Here is a 15000-nt window from a genome sequence, read left to right on the forward strand (position 1 = left end):
ATTCTTGATTGTTATAATCAAATTCAAATGGCACTTAACCCTTTCACTACTATATGCTAATTAGGCCCAAAACCACTGGTTCCTGAATACTTAATTAGGCACCACCAAGACTTTAACACAAAATCAAAACATGCATGCTCAGTAGATTTTAATGGAATGTTACATCCCAGTCTGATTGTTATTTCACTCATTCATAACTTTAACCACAATTAATCTGTTAACAGCATTAAGCACTGCCTCAAGAAAGTAGGGAAATGAAAAAAAAATTCAACTTTGCCGCCATTAATGCCGGCACCACGATTGGTTTGTTGAAAAAGTAACATGTAAAGCAAAGAAACATGGTGTATTCCCTAAAAAGATTTCATAAAACAGTTAAATAGTCAATCTAAGATATTGTAGCTTGAACAGGTAAGTTCAATAGAGTTTATTCCGCCTGCATGTGGAACTCATTGTGGCATGTGGGACAGATTGCTGCAACTTTACAGAGTTTGCACTCGAAACGCGTCTTTTGTAACCTTTCGGGGTTCTCCTGCCAGCTTTGATGCATGCTACACATTTTCTCTTTCTTCCTTCTACATGGACAGAAATATGCTGTCCTGGATCCACAGCAGTTTCGCTTGGAACATCAAGGCAGCGTCTTTTTCTCTTCCTTTGAGAAAAGCCACCGATAAGTTGCTTGGCAAGTTCAAGCCTGAAGTCCAGCAATGGTTTCTTACGTCATTCTCCACGATGAATGTTGAACAGGACGAAGGCATTGCAGATGGACAAATTGAACAAAAACCAGAAAATATATCTGTACCACTTTCGTGATTTTTGCCAGCCTATACAATAAAATGAGCGAAGCTGATCTGCGCGATCAACTTCTCCCATGAAAGCGGTGTAAACATCAGCAACTCGCGGCTTTTTAATTTCAATATTTCGCCCCTTTTTCTTTCACTGCACTGGTCTGGAGGGTTCCCTTGGGGAAACATTTGTCGACAAGAAAGAAATATCTCGCTTGTCATGCCATTTAGTGAAAACTAGAGCCCCATGCCGCACAGTAACTATCTCTCCTTGCTTGAGCTTTTGTTTTGCACACGGCGGTAAGTCTTTCCTGTTGCAGCGAACTGTTCCACATGCATAAGTGTTCTGAGCAAGAAGACAATCAAAGAGGAAAGAATTCGAAAAAAAAAATTGTCAAAAAATATGTGCCTGTTTTTATTAAGGAAAGGACTCTCCATTTTCATCACGACATCATATCCAAGACCATGAATGCGATGTTCGTTTCCCTCTTGTCCGAGGTAAACAGAAAAACTTGACACGTAGCCATTGCTTGAGTCTGCCGCCATCCACACTTTTATGCCATATTTTGTTAGTTTAGCGGGCATGTACTGGCGGAATGATAGTCTTCCTTTAAATGTTATCATTCCCTCGTCAATCGAAAGATTTTTCGACCGCTTAAAAAGATTTTGAATTTTCTCTAAAATGTTATCGAGGATTGGACATACTTTCAATAATCGGTCGTAATTATCGACACCACGTGGTGGTTCTTGTGAAGAATCATTGAAATGAATGTATTGACTTATTTCTTCAAACCTGTTTTTGGTCATTACATTTTGTATGTCGCTATTTCCAATAAATGAATCGGATGACCAATACATCGGAATTTTTGGCAAGCTGTTTATTCCCATTATAATGCACATACCAAAGTATGCACAAAGGTCTTGAGCCGTGACATCTTGCCACTTGTCAAGCCTAATTCGCGTGTTTGCCAATTTCTTCCAAGCATATCCGTTGGTTTCTCGGACGACTAAATTGATAATAGAAAGGTGGAAAATAAGGTTGAAAAAGAATTTTTCGTTTGCTTCGTTGGGAACAGCGACTTTGATTCCTGAGGTGGAAGCGAAATTGTTGATAACAAGGTCGTCAAGATCTTGCGACCACGAAGTTTCATCATCATTTTCGTTCGAACTTCCTTCGTCTGATTCGCTTTCACTCTGACTCGCTAATCCTTCAAAATCTATGTCTGACTCCATAGAACTTTCACCGCCTGATTTATTGCTATTTTCTTCATCAGACGATCCAAAAATCTCACGATATTCTTCTTCGCTAAAAGGATGCGGTGCAGTAGCCATTATGATAGTTCATGTAACGCTGGGCGAGTAAACAGTTCAAAACAGCCGCTCTCTACCATAAAGGGGGCGCTAAATTTATGCGCAGTTGGCAAGATTTTATTGGTCAACACTCACTTTAAACAATAAAAACAAAAGGTAGGCAAATATCGCCTTACCCGGGGAGCACAGAGTCTCAAAAATAGTCTCGGTCTGTTGGGCCGCTTTTGGCCGCTCTAGGAGTAACGTGACATTTCCGGCATTAGGGTTCATTTTAAACCAAAAGAAAGAAATAGCATAGGAGGTGACACGGCCTTTGCAGATATGACGAAATGTGACGATCAACAAGATCAAGATCAAGATTGGGAATATGACACTTTGTTAGGGTTAGGGGTAAAAACGATAAATACCCCGTAGGCTGAAAGATAAAAGATGCAAGCATCTATATATTATAGCATGGGTGCAAGGCAAGATATTGGCAAGTAAGGTGGCTTACTACAGTTATCCGAAGAAAAAATGTTGAAATCTGTTAAATTAAAGCAAAATGATGTCTCTTGTGAAGTGTTAGTCACTACAAAGCAGGGGAAAACGCTTAATATAGTGACAGGCTTCCTGGAGGGGGTACTGGAAACTAGACATTTCAAAGGCCATTTACTCAAAACCTAGCCGTACAACCAGGGTTAAAATTAGTAAACAACATGTAGACAAAACCGTCAACATTTTTTCAAAAAGTTCTATCAGACAGTTTTTCAGTTATTATTAAAATAGACGAAAATCAACGTTTTTGTCATTTGTGAAAAACCTGTCTGGCAGATTTAACTATTTATTTCTCTACATAATTATTTTTTCTCGCTTTCGGAAATCTGAAATTTTGAGGTGGGCTTGTACGGCTGGTTTTCGAGAAAAAGCCTTTGAAGTGTCTAGTTTCCAGTCCCCCCTCCAGGAGCTCGGGCACTACGTTTCGCATTTTCCCCTGATTTGCATTTATAAATTTGTTCGGTAAAATTACATTTTACATCAATTGCAGTGACTAACACTTCAGAAGAGACTTCCTGTTGCTTTAATTTCATAGATTCCAAAACCTTGATCTTTTTCTTCGGAAAACTTTAAGAGTTGTAATGACTAGGATTTCAGAATTCATCTAACATCTTGGGAATTACTGCGCCTTTTCTAATGGAAAATGTATGGAAAGTGTAATTATTTGTATTGATAAAGATTACATACAGTATGTGAAATAGAGGCAAGGTGCCTAACAAGTGCAAAGGTGATTAATGGCAACATTTTGGGAATTTCATTAAGACTGATCGATATACTATAGTATGGAAGCAAGACAAGAAATATGGTAAGTTGTAATGGCGATGATCACAATTATAAAGTGTTATACACAACATGTAGTGAAGAAAGAAGGTATATTACTGATCAGACTATAATCACATAATACATCTCTCAATCAACAGTTCATGACACTTGTACTTTTCTCTTATCTTTTTTTAATTATTCAATTGGTATCTCATGAAAATGGTGACCACCACAAGATAACAAAAACTAATATAAAATATTACATATTAAAAGGTTCAAAGAAAATGAGCTGTAAGGGAACCATAAGAGTGCACAATATTGGTACAGCTGTAAGAAACGTGTCAAGCGGGTGTTGAAACACTTAAACATACAATGCACTCCAAAAATTGATCAATCGGATTAGGAAAAAGCAGTAGCCTTCACATTTCAGTCTAGATACAAGACAACTGTACAAACCGGATTTAAGTCTCTACAAGAACTCCATTTTCTTTTCTGAAGTGATGATCACTATAATCTTGAGGTTAATAGACAACTGTAACAAGCACGTTTTTTCTGCCATAACATCTGCTATTTCAGTGCAATTGATTTTAACCTCTGGTACATGAACAGTACGTCATTACAGGATCAACCCTAGAGGTTCATAATGCCACTCATTAGAAATAGGTGGATTCACTTGAATTTGTTGGAATTACCAGGATCATTCTGACATCTCATCATCACTTATCTCCCACACCTAAAAAACGAAATTGTTTGAGAAAATAAATATGTTAGCATGCGGGTTTTCAGAAGACTGAGGCGGTCAAACTGAGTTCTGTGAGACACGGACAGCATGATTACATGTATCCTCCAACCAAAGACACAACTGAAAAGAAAGTGGGGAAGAAGATGCAAAACACTTGTAGGCTATCAAAATTCAAATACTGAAACCATTGTTTTCTGGAAAATAATCATTTTGAACAGACACCAAACTCGGATTCATGTTACTCATGAACTAGTGGACCTTATTTCCCAGAGTTACTCTGATGACGACTGCCCTTATATTTGTGTAAATGGTGACTGAATTCAAACCCATCTTAAGATGACTTGACAGCGCAAGTTTTTCTAAACGATTTCCACTGATAACCAACCAACTATAAAGTAAACAATCCACCCAGTGGCATCGATCAACAGACCTCACTAACTCTTGTATCCTGCAAAAGCTGTGTAAGGCCTGTGAGATCTTCTAAGAAGCTTGGTACGTTAAAGACCTTCATAAGAAATGAAAACCCTTGCTCTTTGTAGCTTGCCAAAACCTAAAGAACACGAAAACTTGATGAGTTGAAGAAACAATGTGGAGAATATCAGTAGTCTACATGTGTATGTTGTGGTTCAATTTTTTTCTTGATTTAAAAGTTTTCAAACCAGTTCGATTTTGAATTTTCTTTGCTTAATAGCTTCAACATGATCAATCTGTTCATCTTTTAGTCGCTGATATGCTTTATCCCCTTAACTTGAATTTTGCTGCTAGAAGGATTACCTGGCCTGGAGAATCTTGAATGAAGTTTGCTTGACTGCCATTATTCAATGCTTAATACAATAAGCAAGGATAATATTCATTAATGCTGAGATGTTTCTTTGTTGTGCACGGCAATTGAGCTATTCACTATTTTCACCAATCCCATAATACAGTTTTTTTTTTGGGGGGGGGAGGGGTGGTGTATTTGCTTTAAAACAATGGATATCCAGAACCCCTTAAAAGGTAAGGTATTGCATTATGAGATGGGTAAAATAGCGAATTGGAGGAATTTCACAATGGCAATTTCGAGTGTAATGTGAAACTCCTAATTACATTGGAGTGCATTCAATAGACCACTTTCATAAATGGCGACCACCGTTACAATCTTTTGTAATATGCTACTTAGACCTACTGCAATCACTTTGAAATAAATATTCCTTTGAAACTTGTTCATCAAAGTGAGGATAGAAAGGCTTATTAGCATTAAAACAGAAGAATATTTTAATTGGCTGTCCTTATGAAAGAGGTCTAAACCATAAAATACCATGGCAACTATCTGAGCTGACTGCAAAACGTTTTGTACTGAAAAATGTACATACACAAAACACCAGCAAAGTTGATGACAAATAATTATTGACTTATGTTTAAAAAGGTCATGATTTGCAGCTGTACATACATTTGAGGAGCAGGCGATGCACTTGTCAAAGGCAAAACTGGCTGGAAGAACCAAATGGTACCGAGAAAGAAATCCACGAATCTGATGACAAAATAACAGTTACGTATTTCTACAGTACCATGTATATGCTGAGGTTAGCCAAGTTGTGCCACCCAGCCTTTCATCAGTAAGTTTGACAAGATCATTTGTTCCTCTTAACTATCAACTGTAGCATGATGTGGTTGATGAAATGGTTTAACATTAAACAGATCAGATTTTTTTAACAATAAAATGGAGATTACAGCAAGAAACACATTGTGGAAAGTTTGATGAAGGAAAAACATGTTTCCCACATTCAAGCCTTTTTAGTTTCAACCGTTATGTCAAAATATTCATTAATGGTGATACTTCACAGAAAATTGTGTAAGAGATTTACTGTATCCTACAATACTTTTAATTTTCTAGAATTGTCCAAGCAGAGAAAATGTGATTGGGATGTGTGATGATGGACTTGTTGAGGGTTATTTTGCTTCTTTTCAGGTTCACCTGGTCGTGTGTTTTGTAGGGAAAAAATGTTAACTGATCTTGCGCAATAACAATAAAAGGCTTGCCTGATGAGGTAATAGTCCCAAATGACAGTCGAGATCTGTTGTCAGGTGTGCATCTTTAGCACTTGTGTCAGCTGGAGCTTCCATCCTGCAACATTCAGAAAGGAAAATACTGTAAGTGCATCCAAGAGAATGCTGCTGGAAAAAATGTGTCAGGATGTTTCCCTGATATAACAGGCATTACAAGTTAATGTTAAACGATGATAAGACTGAGTTTCTGGTGATCGGAACGAGCAAGCAGCTATCAAAAATGTCTGTCAGTAGTAGTAGGGTTGGCGATGTTGATGTTGATGTAATCCTTTTCTAATTGTAAATAGTGTAGTTTTCGTCTTTTTGATTGCATAGAAATTGTAAGTAGGTTTTATTTTTAATTTACTTTTAAATTTATTGCAATGTCTGTAACACGCACTTGATTATTCATACAGAAAATGTGCAATAGAAACATTAAATATTATTATTATTATTATTAGTATTAGTATTATTATTATTAGTGTTATTATTATCATTATTATTATTATCATCATTATTAATATTGTGAGCATCTGAGAAGGGACAGGATTTCTCACATTTTCCAACATTCGCAACACTCCGAGGAATGTCGTAGACTCTGTTCTGAGGGCTGCTTCTCCATTTTAGATACGGGACCTAATCGTTTCCAGTTGTTCCTCAAAGAGGCTGCTCATATCTTCACGGAAAATCCCAGTCTAAATAGACAGCTAAAACATGCGGAGCCAACACTATCTTTTTACATACAATGACGTTTTAATGTAGGTTTTCTGTAGGTTTTGGCGTTGTTGTAATTTCCTGCAATTAAGCACTTTAGTTTGGTTTTTCTCTTGATACACTGTTTGCGAGCCCATTTTTCGATTGTTTGCACTTACAGTAGTATTGTTGTAAAGTTTAACAGTAATTTAAAATTCAAACGGCAATGTATTAATGTAAGTTCAAACTGTAACATTAACATAAATTCAAATTCACACTGAAACAAACACTTGCAAGTGAAGATGATCAGTGATCAATCGAAACATGTCTTGCAAACTCAAAGTTGTTGTCCATTTTTTTACCAATACTAGTTTGGGCTGCCATATGCAATCCAGTCAGAACATGAGTAGAATTTCCCAGTTTTTTCCTGTGTCAGAAAATGGAAACCTGTCGCTCCCCTGCATTGCCTTTGTACCTAGAGTCTTCTGTGTATATCTTTGGTAAGTTTCAGAGGGTGGTAGATCAGGTAGATTTTATCCTGTGGACACAGTACGAGCATGCAATGGCAGCGAAGACGATGTAAAGTGAATGACGTTTTATTGGATCTTTAAACAAAATATACCCTTATGGAGCTCAAGAATGGAACAAATCATTCATATAGTTAAAAACTTCATATTTATTAACCATTTCCTTTGCGTTTGTGATTAAGAGGATTATGATTAATTGCGATAATTCAGATTTACGTGTTCGCAAGTTTGTTTTTGCATCTCATAGATGTTTTGATTTCAGTTCAATTCAAAAACCTCTGTTTTGATTGGCCCCTCAACTTCATTGTGTTAATAGTTCACCCTGAAGTCAAAATAGATAGGTTTCGTTTCAGAGGAAACAAAAAATAAATAGTGTTTCTTTTCCAGACTGAGCAGCTCTGGGGATGATGAGAAATATGTCGCATTCGAAGTCAATCCCCTAGCCTGTTTCTTCCATTCTAGGAATTACCAGGGGACTCGGCTTTTTTTTTTTTCGACTTTTTATTTTCGGCATTATTCCTGGGAAAACCCACTTTCAGCGCATTCAATACCACCCAATTCAGTGTCCTGCTTTTGTGTAACATCTACCACTGGCAACCCAGTTTATGCTCACGGAGCATATAGTTTCCTTAATTAAGTAACAACTACGTACAGTGTTATTCTAATGTTTACTATTACGTAAATTGATACCTGGGAAGTCTGGAAATGAAGTTCAGAAAAAAACCTGAAAGTCTTACTGTAACCTCGCAATTGTTCTAAAATGCATAAATTTACAGGGACCAGTATAAAATATTCCAAACTGTCAACAAGAGATATTCCAAAATTTATGCAATGCTTGAAAGGTTAATACAAAGAAAAAGATCAAGAACGTACGTACTTCGGTTTATGCTTGTAACAATGTAGACCACGAAAGGGTAGCAGTAGCAGATTCCATAACCTTACTGGTAGCACAAGTAGCAATTTTTTTTTAATATTTACACTTCTTTTCTGAAGTGATGTTCTCTATAATCTTGACGTTAATAGACAACTGTAACAATCACGTTTTTTTCTGCCATCTCATCTGCTATCTCTGCAATTGCTTTTAACCTCTGGCACATGAACAGTACCGGTAGTCATTACAACCCTTGAGGTTGACACTTGTGTAAACTTCCAATATTCGACCCAACGGCCATGAATTAAGAAAATTGTTGTTATCCAACACTAACACAATATTATGAACAGCTATGTTGTGTTGAGAAAATACCGTAGTTGTAGTCAGGCATGATAAAAAGAAATAGAAGGCACTGAGTTGGGTGGTATTGAACTGCAGTATTCCAGTTAATTTTTTCAAGTGGGGGGTCATTAAGACCATTTGAGGGGTCTCCCAGACGTCGTGCCAGCAGAGGCCCTTTGGCTCACATTCACACGTTGAATTATTTTGTAACGTCCTGTCCCATTTTGAAGTCCTTTACTTTTTTTAGCTTTGGGTAGTAATAAATTCAGTTTAAAGATAACAAAACACGCTCTTGAGTAGACCTCACTCGTTTCTTCTTAAAATAGTGTGCAAAAAAACTAACGCAAATTGCTGACGGCCATTTTCCTGCATATCATGCATGTCTTGTAGTTGCACTAAACAAACGTTTATTGCACACAATAAGGAAAGATTGAAGATGTTGTTTCCTCTTCATAATTTATCTCCTTTTCTATTCAGTCTAATCTGATGCCAGGTCAAACATTTTTTGGCTTTACGTTTGCACCAAAAAGTACCGTAAAAGCCCGAACTTAACAGTAAAAGACAAGCCCAAAGACAGATGAAGAAAAATTAACATAGTTTTTATACATAACTCTGAACCAAATTCTCATTGAAAGATCAAAGACAGTTGATCGTAAATACACGAAAATGTCTGCAATTTCTGACTTCTATGAATCAAGGGGATGGTCATGATGTTCTGTCAACAGGAAGAAATTGATCACGTCCTAGGCAACCATAAAGGTGCACGTAATCACCTTGTTTCAAGTGGATGAACTACGGCAAACAATGTTAATCGTTCGTCGCTTTCTGAGTAAAACAACATACTTTTTAGCCAAGAAACTTCCGTCCTTGTTTTTTACTTTTGTTGTAATATTTTGACTTCAGGGTGAACTATTTACACAATCATGAGGTTGAACGGCCAATCAAAGCAGAGTTTGTAATTGAAAATCTAAACGTCTAAGAGATACAAAAACAGCTAGACTTACGAATTATCGCAAAGGGTCAATAAATGTGAAGTTTTTTACTATCTGAATGTTTTTGGGTTAGATTAAAGCGATATAATGTTGAAAAATCTTCGTGTTAAAGGAGCTATGTCAAGCAATTAATGTAATTTCATGACACTCAAAAGTAAATAAATTGTTGCAATAAATTGGATTAACTAGGAACTTCATTTTACACTATAGTGACAAAACAGATCTTTTTCTGACTTGGCTACCTATTAATCATTTGTCACAAAGAATTCCTCGCATATCACATATTTTAACCCATGTATGCAAATTTGTTAAGCTCGAATAGGTATTACACAACATGATGAATTCACAGAGACCGAAAATTTTCACGAAAACCTTTTCCAGCAAAAAAATTATTGAAACAAATAACAAATTTGCTAATAAAGGCAAAAACCCTTCCTAAGACATGACACCCAATCGTGTCAAATTACCATACGCAACAAAATAAATTTCAGGAGCTTTCTTTCAAATTATTATTGGCTGTCACATTTCCAATTATTTTTTTACCTTTAGACTGTGTAGGGTTAAGCACAAAATAAATGTAACAACTGTTACCAGAAGACTGCACAGAGTTTAGTACAAATAAATACAAATAGCCAGACAACAGTGATCACAGATCCTCTTAAGGTGTTTGATTTCTTCCCTGTCTTTGTTAAACCCATACGTTACCAGAGAATTTCCCATTTGGTTTCAATGTTGTACATAACACCACACTTGGTAAAATATTAGAAATACAACTCACTTTGCTTATGGCTCAACAGGCGAAAGATTTTTGTCAAAGTCCATTAATCGTCGATTTTAAAAATTCCAGATATTTACTTTTCATTGCCTGTCTTGTTTATCCAATTGACATTCCATTCTTGACCTCCATAAAGGTATATTTTGTTCATAGATCCACCAAAATGACATTTGTGTTTCAACGACTTCGATGCCATTGCAGGTTAATAAATATTCCACGGTGTCCACGCATTTCCACTACCCCCTCAAACCTATACAAAATACGCACAGAAGACTCTATTCACAAAGACACCACTTAGCAGGTGAGTGACGTGAAAGACTTTATCAACACAGAAAAAAAATAGACGCTCCATGAGCGTAAACTGGGTTGTCTGTTGTACGTGTTAAACAAAAACAGAAGGCACTGAGTTGAGTAGTGTTGAACACCACATTACCATTTTCAAGTTTTAAACTCGTGATTAACTAAAGATTTTCCCGAAACACCCTAAAATAATGTGACATAGCTCCTTTAAGTGAAATAGTCTGTAAAAAAAACTAACTGCAAATTACTCTAGTGAACATTTTCCTGCATGTTATGCATGTCTAGGGTTACACTAGGCAAACGTTTATGTCTTGTTTATCCAATTGACATTCCATTCTTGACCTCCATAAAGGTATATTTTGTTCATAGATCCACCAAAATGCCATTTGTGTTTCAACGACTTCGATGTTGTGTTTCAACGACTTCCAGTCTCTGAGGCATAAGAAACGAACTCAAAGCAGTCAATTAAATGGCCATGTTAACCTTGTTCGAATGGGTCGTCGAAAGGAACACCATTTCCTAAGGCCTCCAAGATGCCACATTTTGTCCACCTGTTCTCAATGATTGAGGGGTTTTTTACCAAAAAGAAATACAAGTTGGAAAATAGTGTTGCTGCTTGACAAGAAAACCACAAAAAATAGTTCCCAGTGGCAATTTTCCGTCAATTCGAGCCTTAAAAATTTGTTCCCGCAAACCTCAAAAAATCGCCAATCCGCAAAATAAAAGTCCCGCAAAAATTTCATGCTACACGGTAACAGTAAAAGGTAAGCCAAAAGACAGATGAACAAAAAAATAACACAGTTTTCATATAAAACTCTGAACTACAAAATCTCAGCGAACGATTAGTGACAATCAATCGTAAAGACACTAAAATTCCTGGAGAAGGGCACGATGTTCTGTCAGAAGGAAGAAATTAATCACGTGCTAGGCAACAACAAAGGTGCATGTGATTGCTGTGTGCCAAGGTTCTTGTTTACAATGAATGAAGAATGTTAATCATTCGTCGCTTTTAGAGTCAAACAACATACTTTTTAGCTAAGAAACTTGCGTCTTTCATTGTTTAGTTTTGTTGTAATATTTAACTGAATATTTAGCCTTCTTTGTTGGGTTATTGACCCGAGACCAGACTCTCATCTGGAAAAAATTAATGTTCATCAATCCCTTCCCTGAAGAACCATTTCATTTCTTTCTTTCAAATAATTCTTGACTAACAAGAATTAGTCAAATTTCAATTTCTCTTTCACATAAAGACTGTGCAGAGTTGAGTACAAATAAATAAAATTATAAATGGCCAGAAAATTGTAAACACAGTCTACTCAAGGTGTAATTCCGTCTCTGGTTTCCAACTCGAAAAAGTTACCAGAGAATTTGTCGTTTCGTTTCAGTGTTGTACATAATATCACAGTTAATAAAATATTGACGAGAACTCTACAAAGAGGTAAATCAGTGATTACATTTTTGGTGAGTGCCGATGTTTATTTCAGCTTCTTATGCAAATTTTTGACAGAGAATATTAAATTGCAAAAAATATTCCACTTAAAGGTCGTTAAAAAACTTTTTTGGGGCGTTAATTTGGACGAAAAATGTCACAAAAACCTTTTCCAGCGTAAAATTTATTGAAACAAACGAAATATTTGCTATTACAGGCAAAAAACCCTTCCTATTTTAACTGTATGCGTGCAAACAAGAAACACAACAGCAATTAAATAAATTTCAGCCCCACAGTTCAGGATACCCTTTTCCGAAGAATCTTGACCGTGAATAATGAAGCACAAAAGAGACAACCAGCTTTCTTTCAAATAATTCTGCACTCCATTTTCTTTTTACCTGACTGTGCAGAGTTGAGTACAAAATAAATCTAAATTGCCAGACAACTGAGATGCGACTACAGTAAACACTTTGATGCACTCAAGAGGTTCCGTTCCTTTTCAACCCATGCAGAATCTGCCATTTGGTTTCAGCGTTGTAAATAACACCAACGTTAGTCAAATAACATTAGAAACAAAGCTCATTTGTGATATCCAACGGCGAAAGATGCAATTGTTGTTGAAGACCATTACTGGTCGCTTTTAAGATTCCAGATATTTATTTTTCACCGCCTGTCTTGTTTATCCTATTGAGTTCTGTAAGGGTATGTTTTGTTTAAAGATACACTAAAACATCATTCGTGTTACAATGACTTTTGACGTCATTGCAGGTTAATTAAGTATTCTACTGGGTCTCGATAAAATCTACCCTGTTTCTACAACCCCCTGAAACCTACCAAACATATGCACAGAAGACTCTAAACACACAGACAATATTTAGCAGGCCCTGAGGGGAGTGACAGGAAAGACCAATTGTGCAACTTTCTCGACACGGAAAAAACAAGAAAAAAAAAACGGTGAAATTCAACGCACATTATGACTGGATTGCCTATGGCAACTCAGTAAAAAAAAAAAAAGGAAAACAAAGAAATTCCACCCGTTTTCTGACTGGGATTGCTGTATTGGCAACCAATAAAAAGCCACCAGACAGTGACCTATGATCCCCAAATCGCATTTGTTGAAGCTATCTCTAATTGCTTTGCTGCCCTTGTTTAAGCTCCTCTCAATTTGCATGGCATTAATTTTAACCCTTTGACACCCAAACCAGCCTGAACAAGCCAGATTTTACTCTATCTAACGCCAGACGATTTTAATCATCAATAGGGAACCTCCGGGAGTCAAAGAGTTACTGATAAAAATATGCCTTGTAAAATAATGCAATGCCTAAGAAGCTAGGAAGTTCAATGTCCACACACTCAGAAAGCCAGTTGTATTGTCTTTACTCAACAAACAATTTCGGGCATCTGAGCAAACACCTCCATTGCAGTTCACCTACAGACTCTAGAGCAGCCTTTACTTGCAGTGACAGGGACAGGTAGGCTGGTCATGCAGTTTAAACTCTTCTAGAGAGGCTCAATGGTTAAAGATAACTTAGAGCCCCTGTGGTAGTACCGGTATCTAATAAACTCGTTTAATCTCTTTTAGTCTACTATGGAGGCGTTAATAATTACTCATCCCCATCAACAAGTCTTGTTGACTCACCGTAAGGGATGTTGGGTGAGGGACACAAGAAGTTCCACTGCTAAAGCACTGGCGATGTATGACATGCCAGGTCTTGATACTGTGCACTGTTGGTCCAATGTGCGATCACGGGTAGACTGTGGAGAGAATCACTCAAGGCATTAATACATTAAATTACATTGCAATTCTCTATATGGCAATGTCCTTATTTTTAGTCAACAAAATATGGATGATACATTTGCTCACCTCTTACTTAGAAATTCATAAGAAAATTAAAGGTTTGTAAAGGGGCTGGAGTGTGGTACATTAAAGGAAAATAAAAATACTCCAATATAATAGAGCAAGCAACTCTTAGAGTTATTCTCACAGTTAAGCTGTTAGTTTTTGTCAAACAGACACACATACATGTAGCACATACACATTTTATGATGATGATTATATACTTTGTACATGTAGAAGTGATAGAGGTAACAGGCCATTTCAGAAACGTGAGAGGACTGGGACGAGTTTCTCATACTTGCTTGTATTGAAAATCTAAACTCTTCAACTGAAATGTTACCAAATGAAAAGCTATCCAGCCAAGTTTGAGAGTTTTCTACAGAAAATTGGTCAAATGGGAGACTTGCAAAAGTTGCAAAATTCCATACAAACCCTTATAATTTTGTGGCCTGTCTACCCATTCCATACAAACTCTCTATTTTAGGTGATATTTGAAGATATATTATTTCACCATTTTCCTCCTCTAAATACATCTATTATTGGTAAAAGACTCTCAAACTTGGTTGATCTTTCATTTGAATGTCTTAGTTTTTTAAACAAACGGAAAACAACCAAACTCGTCCCAGTCCTCTCACGTTTCTGAAATGGCCTATGTGCACCTGACTTTTGCCTCTTTCAGTAAAAACAACGGCAGGTAAGGAGGCCTATATGTACAATGTACACCCAAAGCAATTAAAAACCAAACTATAGTTTTTGTTGAAAGGCAGAATGACCTTTAAATAGTGAAGACTCGGTAGGCAAGTACTTAAATTAATCAGTATTGGTGTTTTTAATTTATGAGGTCCTGGATAACTAAAAAAATATTTGGGTAAGTATGTGGCTGCTATTCACATTTACCCTGTCAAACTGAAAGGCAAAAAGGCTATGTTGCTCATAAGCATGATAGGCAGATTCAGTACAGTAAAAGCTTCGGAAAGAGATCCCAGTTTCAGTAAAAAAAAAAAAACTGTGCAGGATCCAGGGTATTAATATTTTTTGCATACACCTGTAAAATTCAATACACTTACATCTCCAGGTG

The 15000-nt window shown here is 36.6% G+C and overlaps 2 protein-coding genes across 3 annotated transcripts in view; both read right to left on the bottom strand.

Moving 5' to 3' along the window:
- Positions 1–1043: 1043 nt before the first annotated feature.
- On the bottom strand, positions 1044–2114 carry LOC138017356 (piggyBac transposable element-derived protein 4-like). The gene has a single exon (XM_068864460.1). It carries the CDS (start codon positions 2112–2114, stop codon positions 1044–1046), a length of 1071 nt encoding a protein of 356 aa, XP_068720561.1.
- A 1449-nt stretch (positions 2115–3563) lies between these two features.
- LOC138015670 (ubiquitin-like modifier-activating enzyme ATG7) overlaps positions 3564–15000 on the bottom strand; it is a 41390-nt gene continuing 29953 nt past the window's right edge. For both annotated transcript variants that reach the window (XM_068862763.1, XM_068862762.1), the window contains exons 15-20: positions 14990–15000; positions 13725–13840; positions 6151–6235; positions 5561–5641; positions 4562–4681; positions 3564–4122 (exon numbers count right to left, since the gene is read on the bottom strand). The exon at positions 14990–15000 is cut by the window's right edge and continues 151 nt beyond it. In XM_068862763.1, the coding sequence (XP_068718864.1) occupies positions 4087–4122; positions 4562–4681; positions 5561–5641; positions 6151–6235; positions 13725–13840; positions 14990–15000 (449 nt within the window). In that variant the 3' untranslated portion in view covers positions 3564–4086. The remainder of the gene's footprint in view (positions 4123–4561; positions 4682–5560; positions 5642–6150; positions 6236–13724; positions 13841–14989) is intronic.

The sequence above is a fragment of the Montipora capricornis genome, chromosome 9 (assembly GCF_036669925.1).
Source record: "Montipora capricornis isolate CH-2021 chromosome 9, ASM3666992v2, whole genome shotgun sequence".
Classification (NCBI taxonomy): domain Eukaryota; kingdom Metazoa; phylum Cnidaria; class Anthozoa; order Scleractinia; family Acroporidae; genus Montipora; species Montipora capricornis.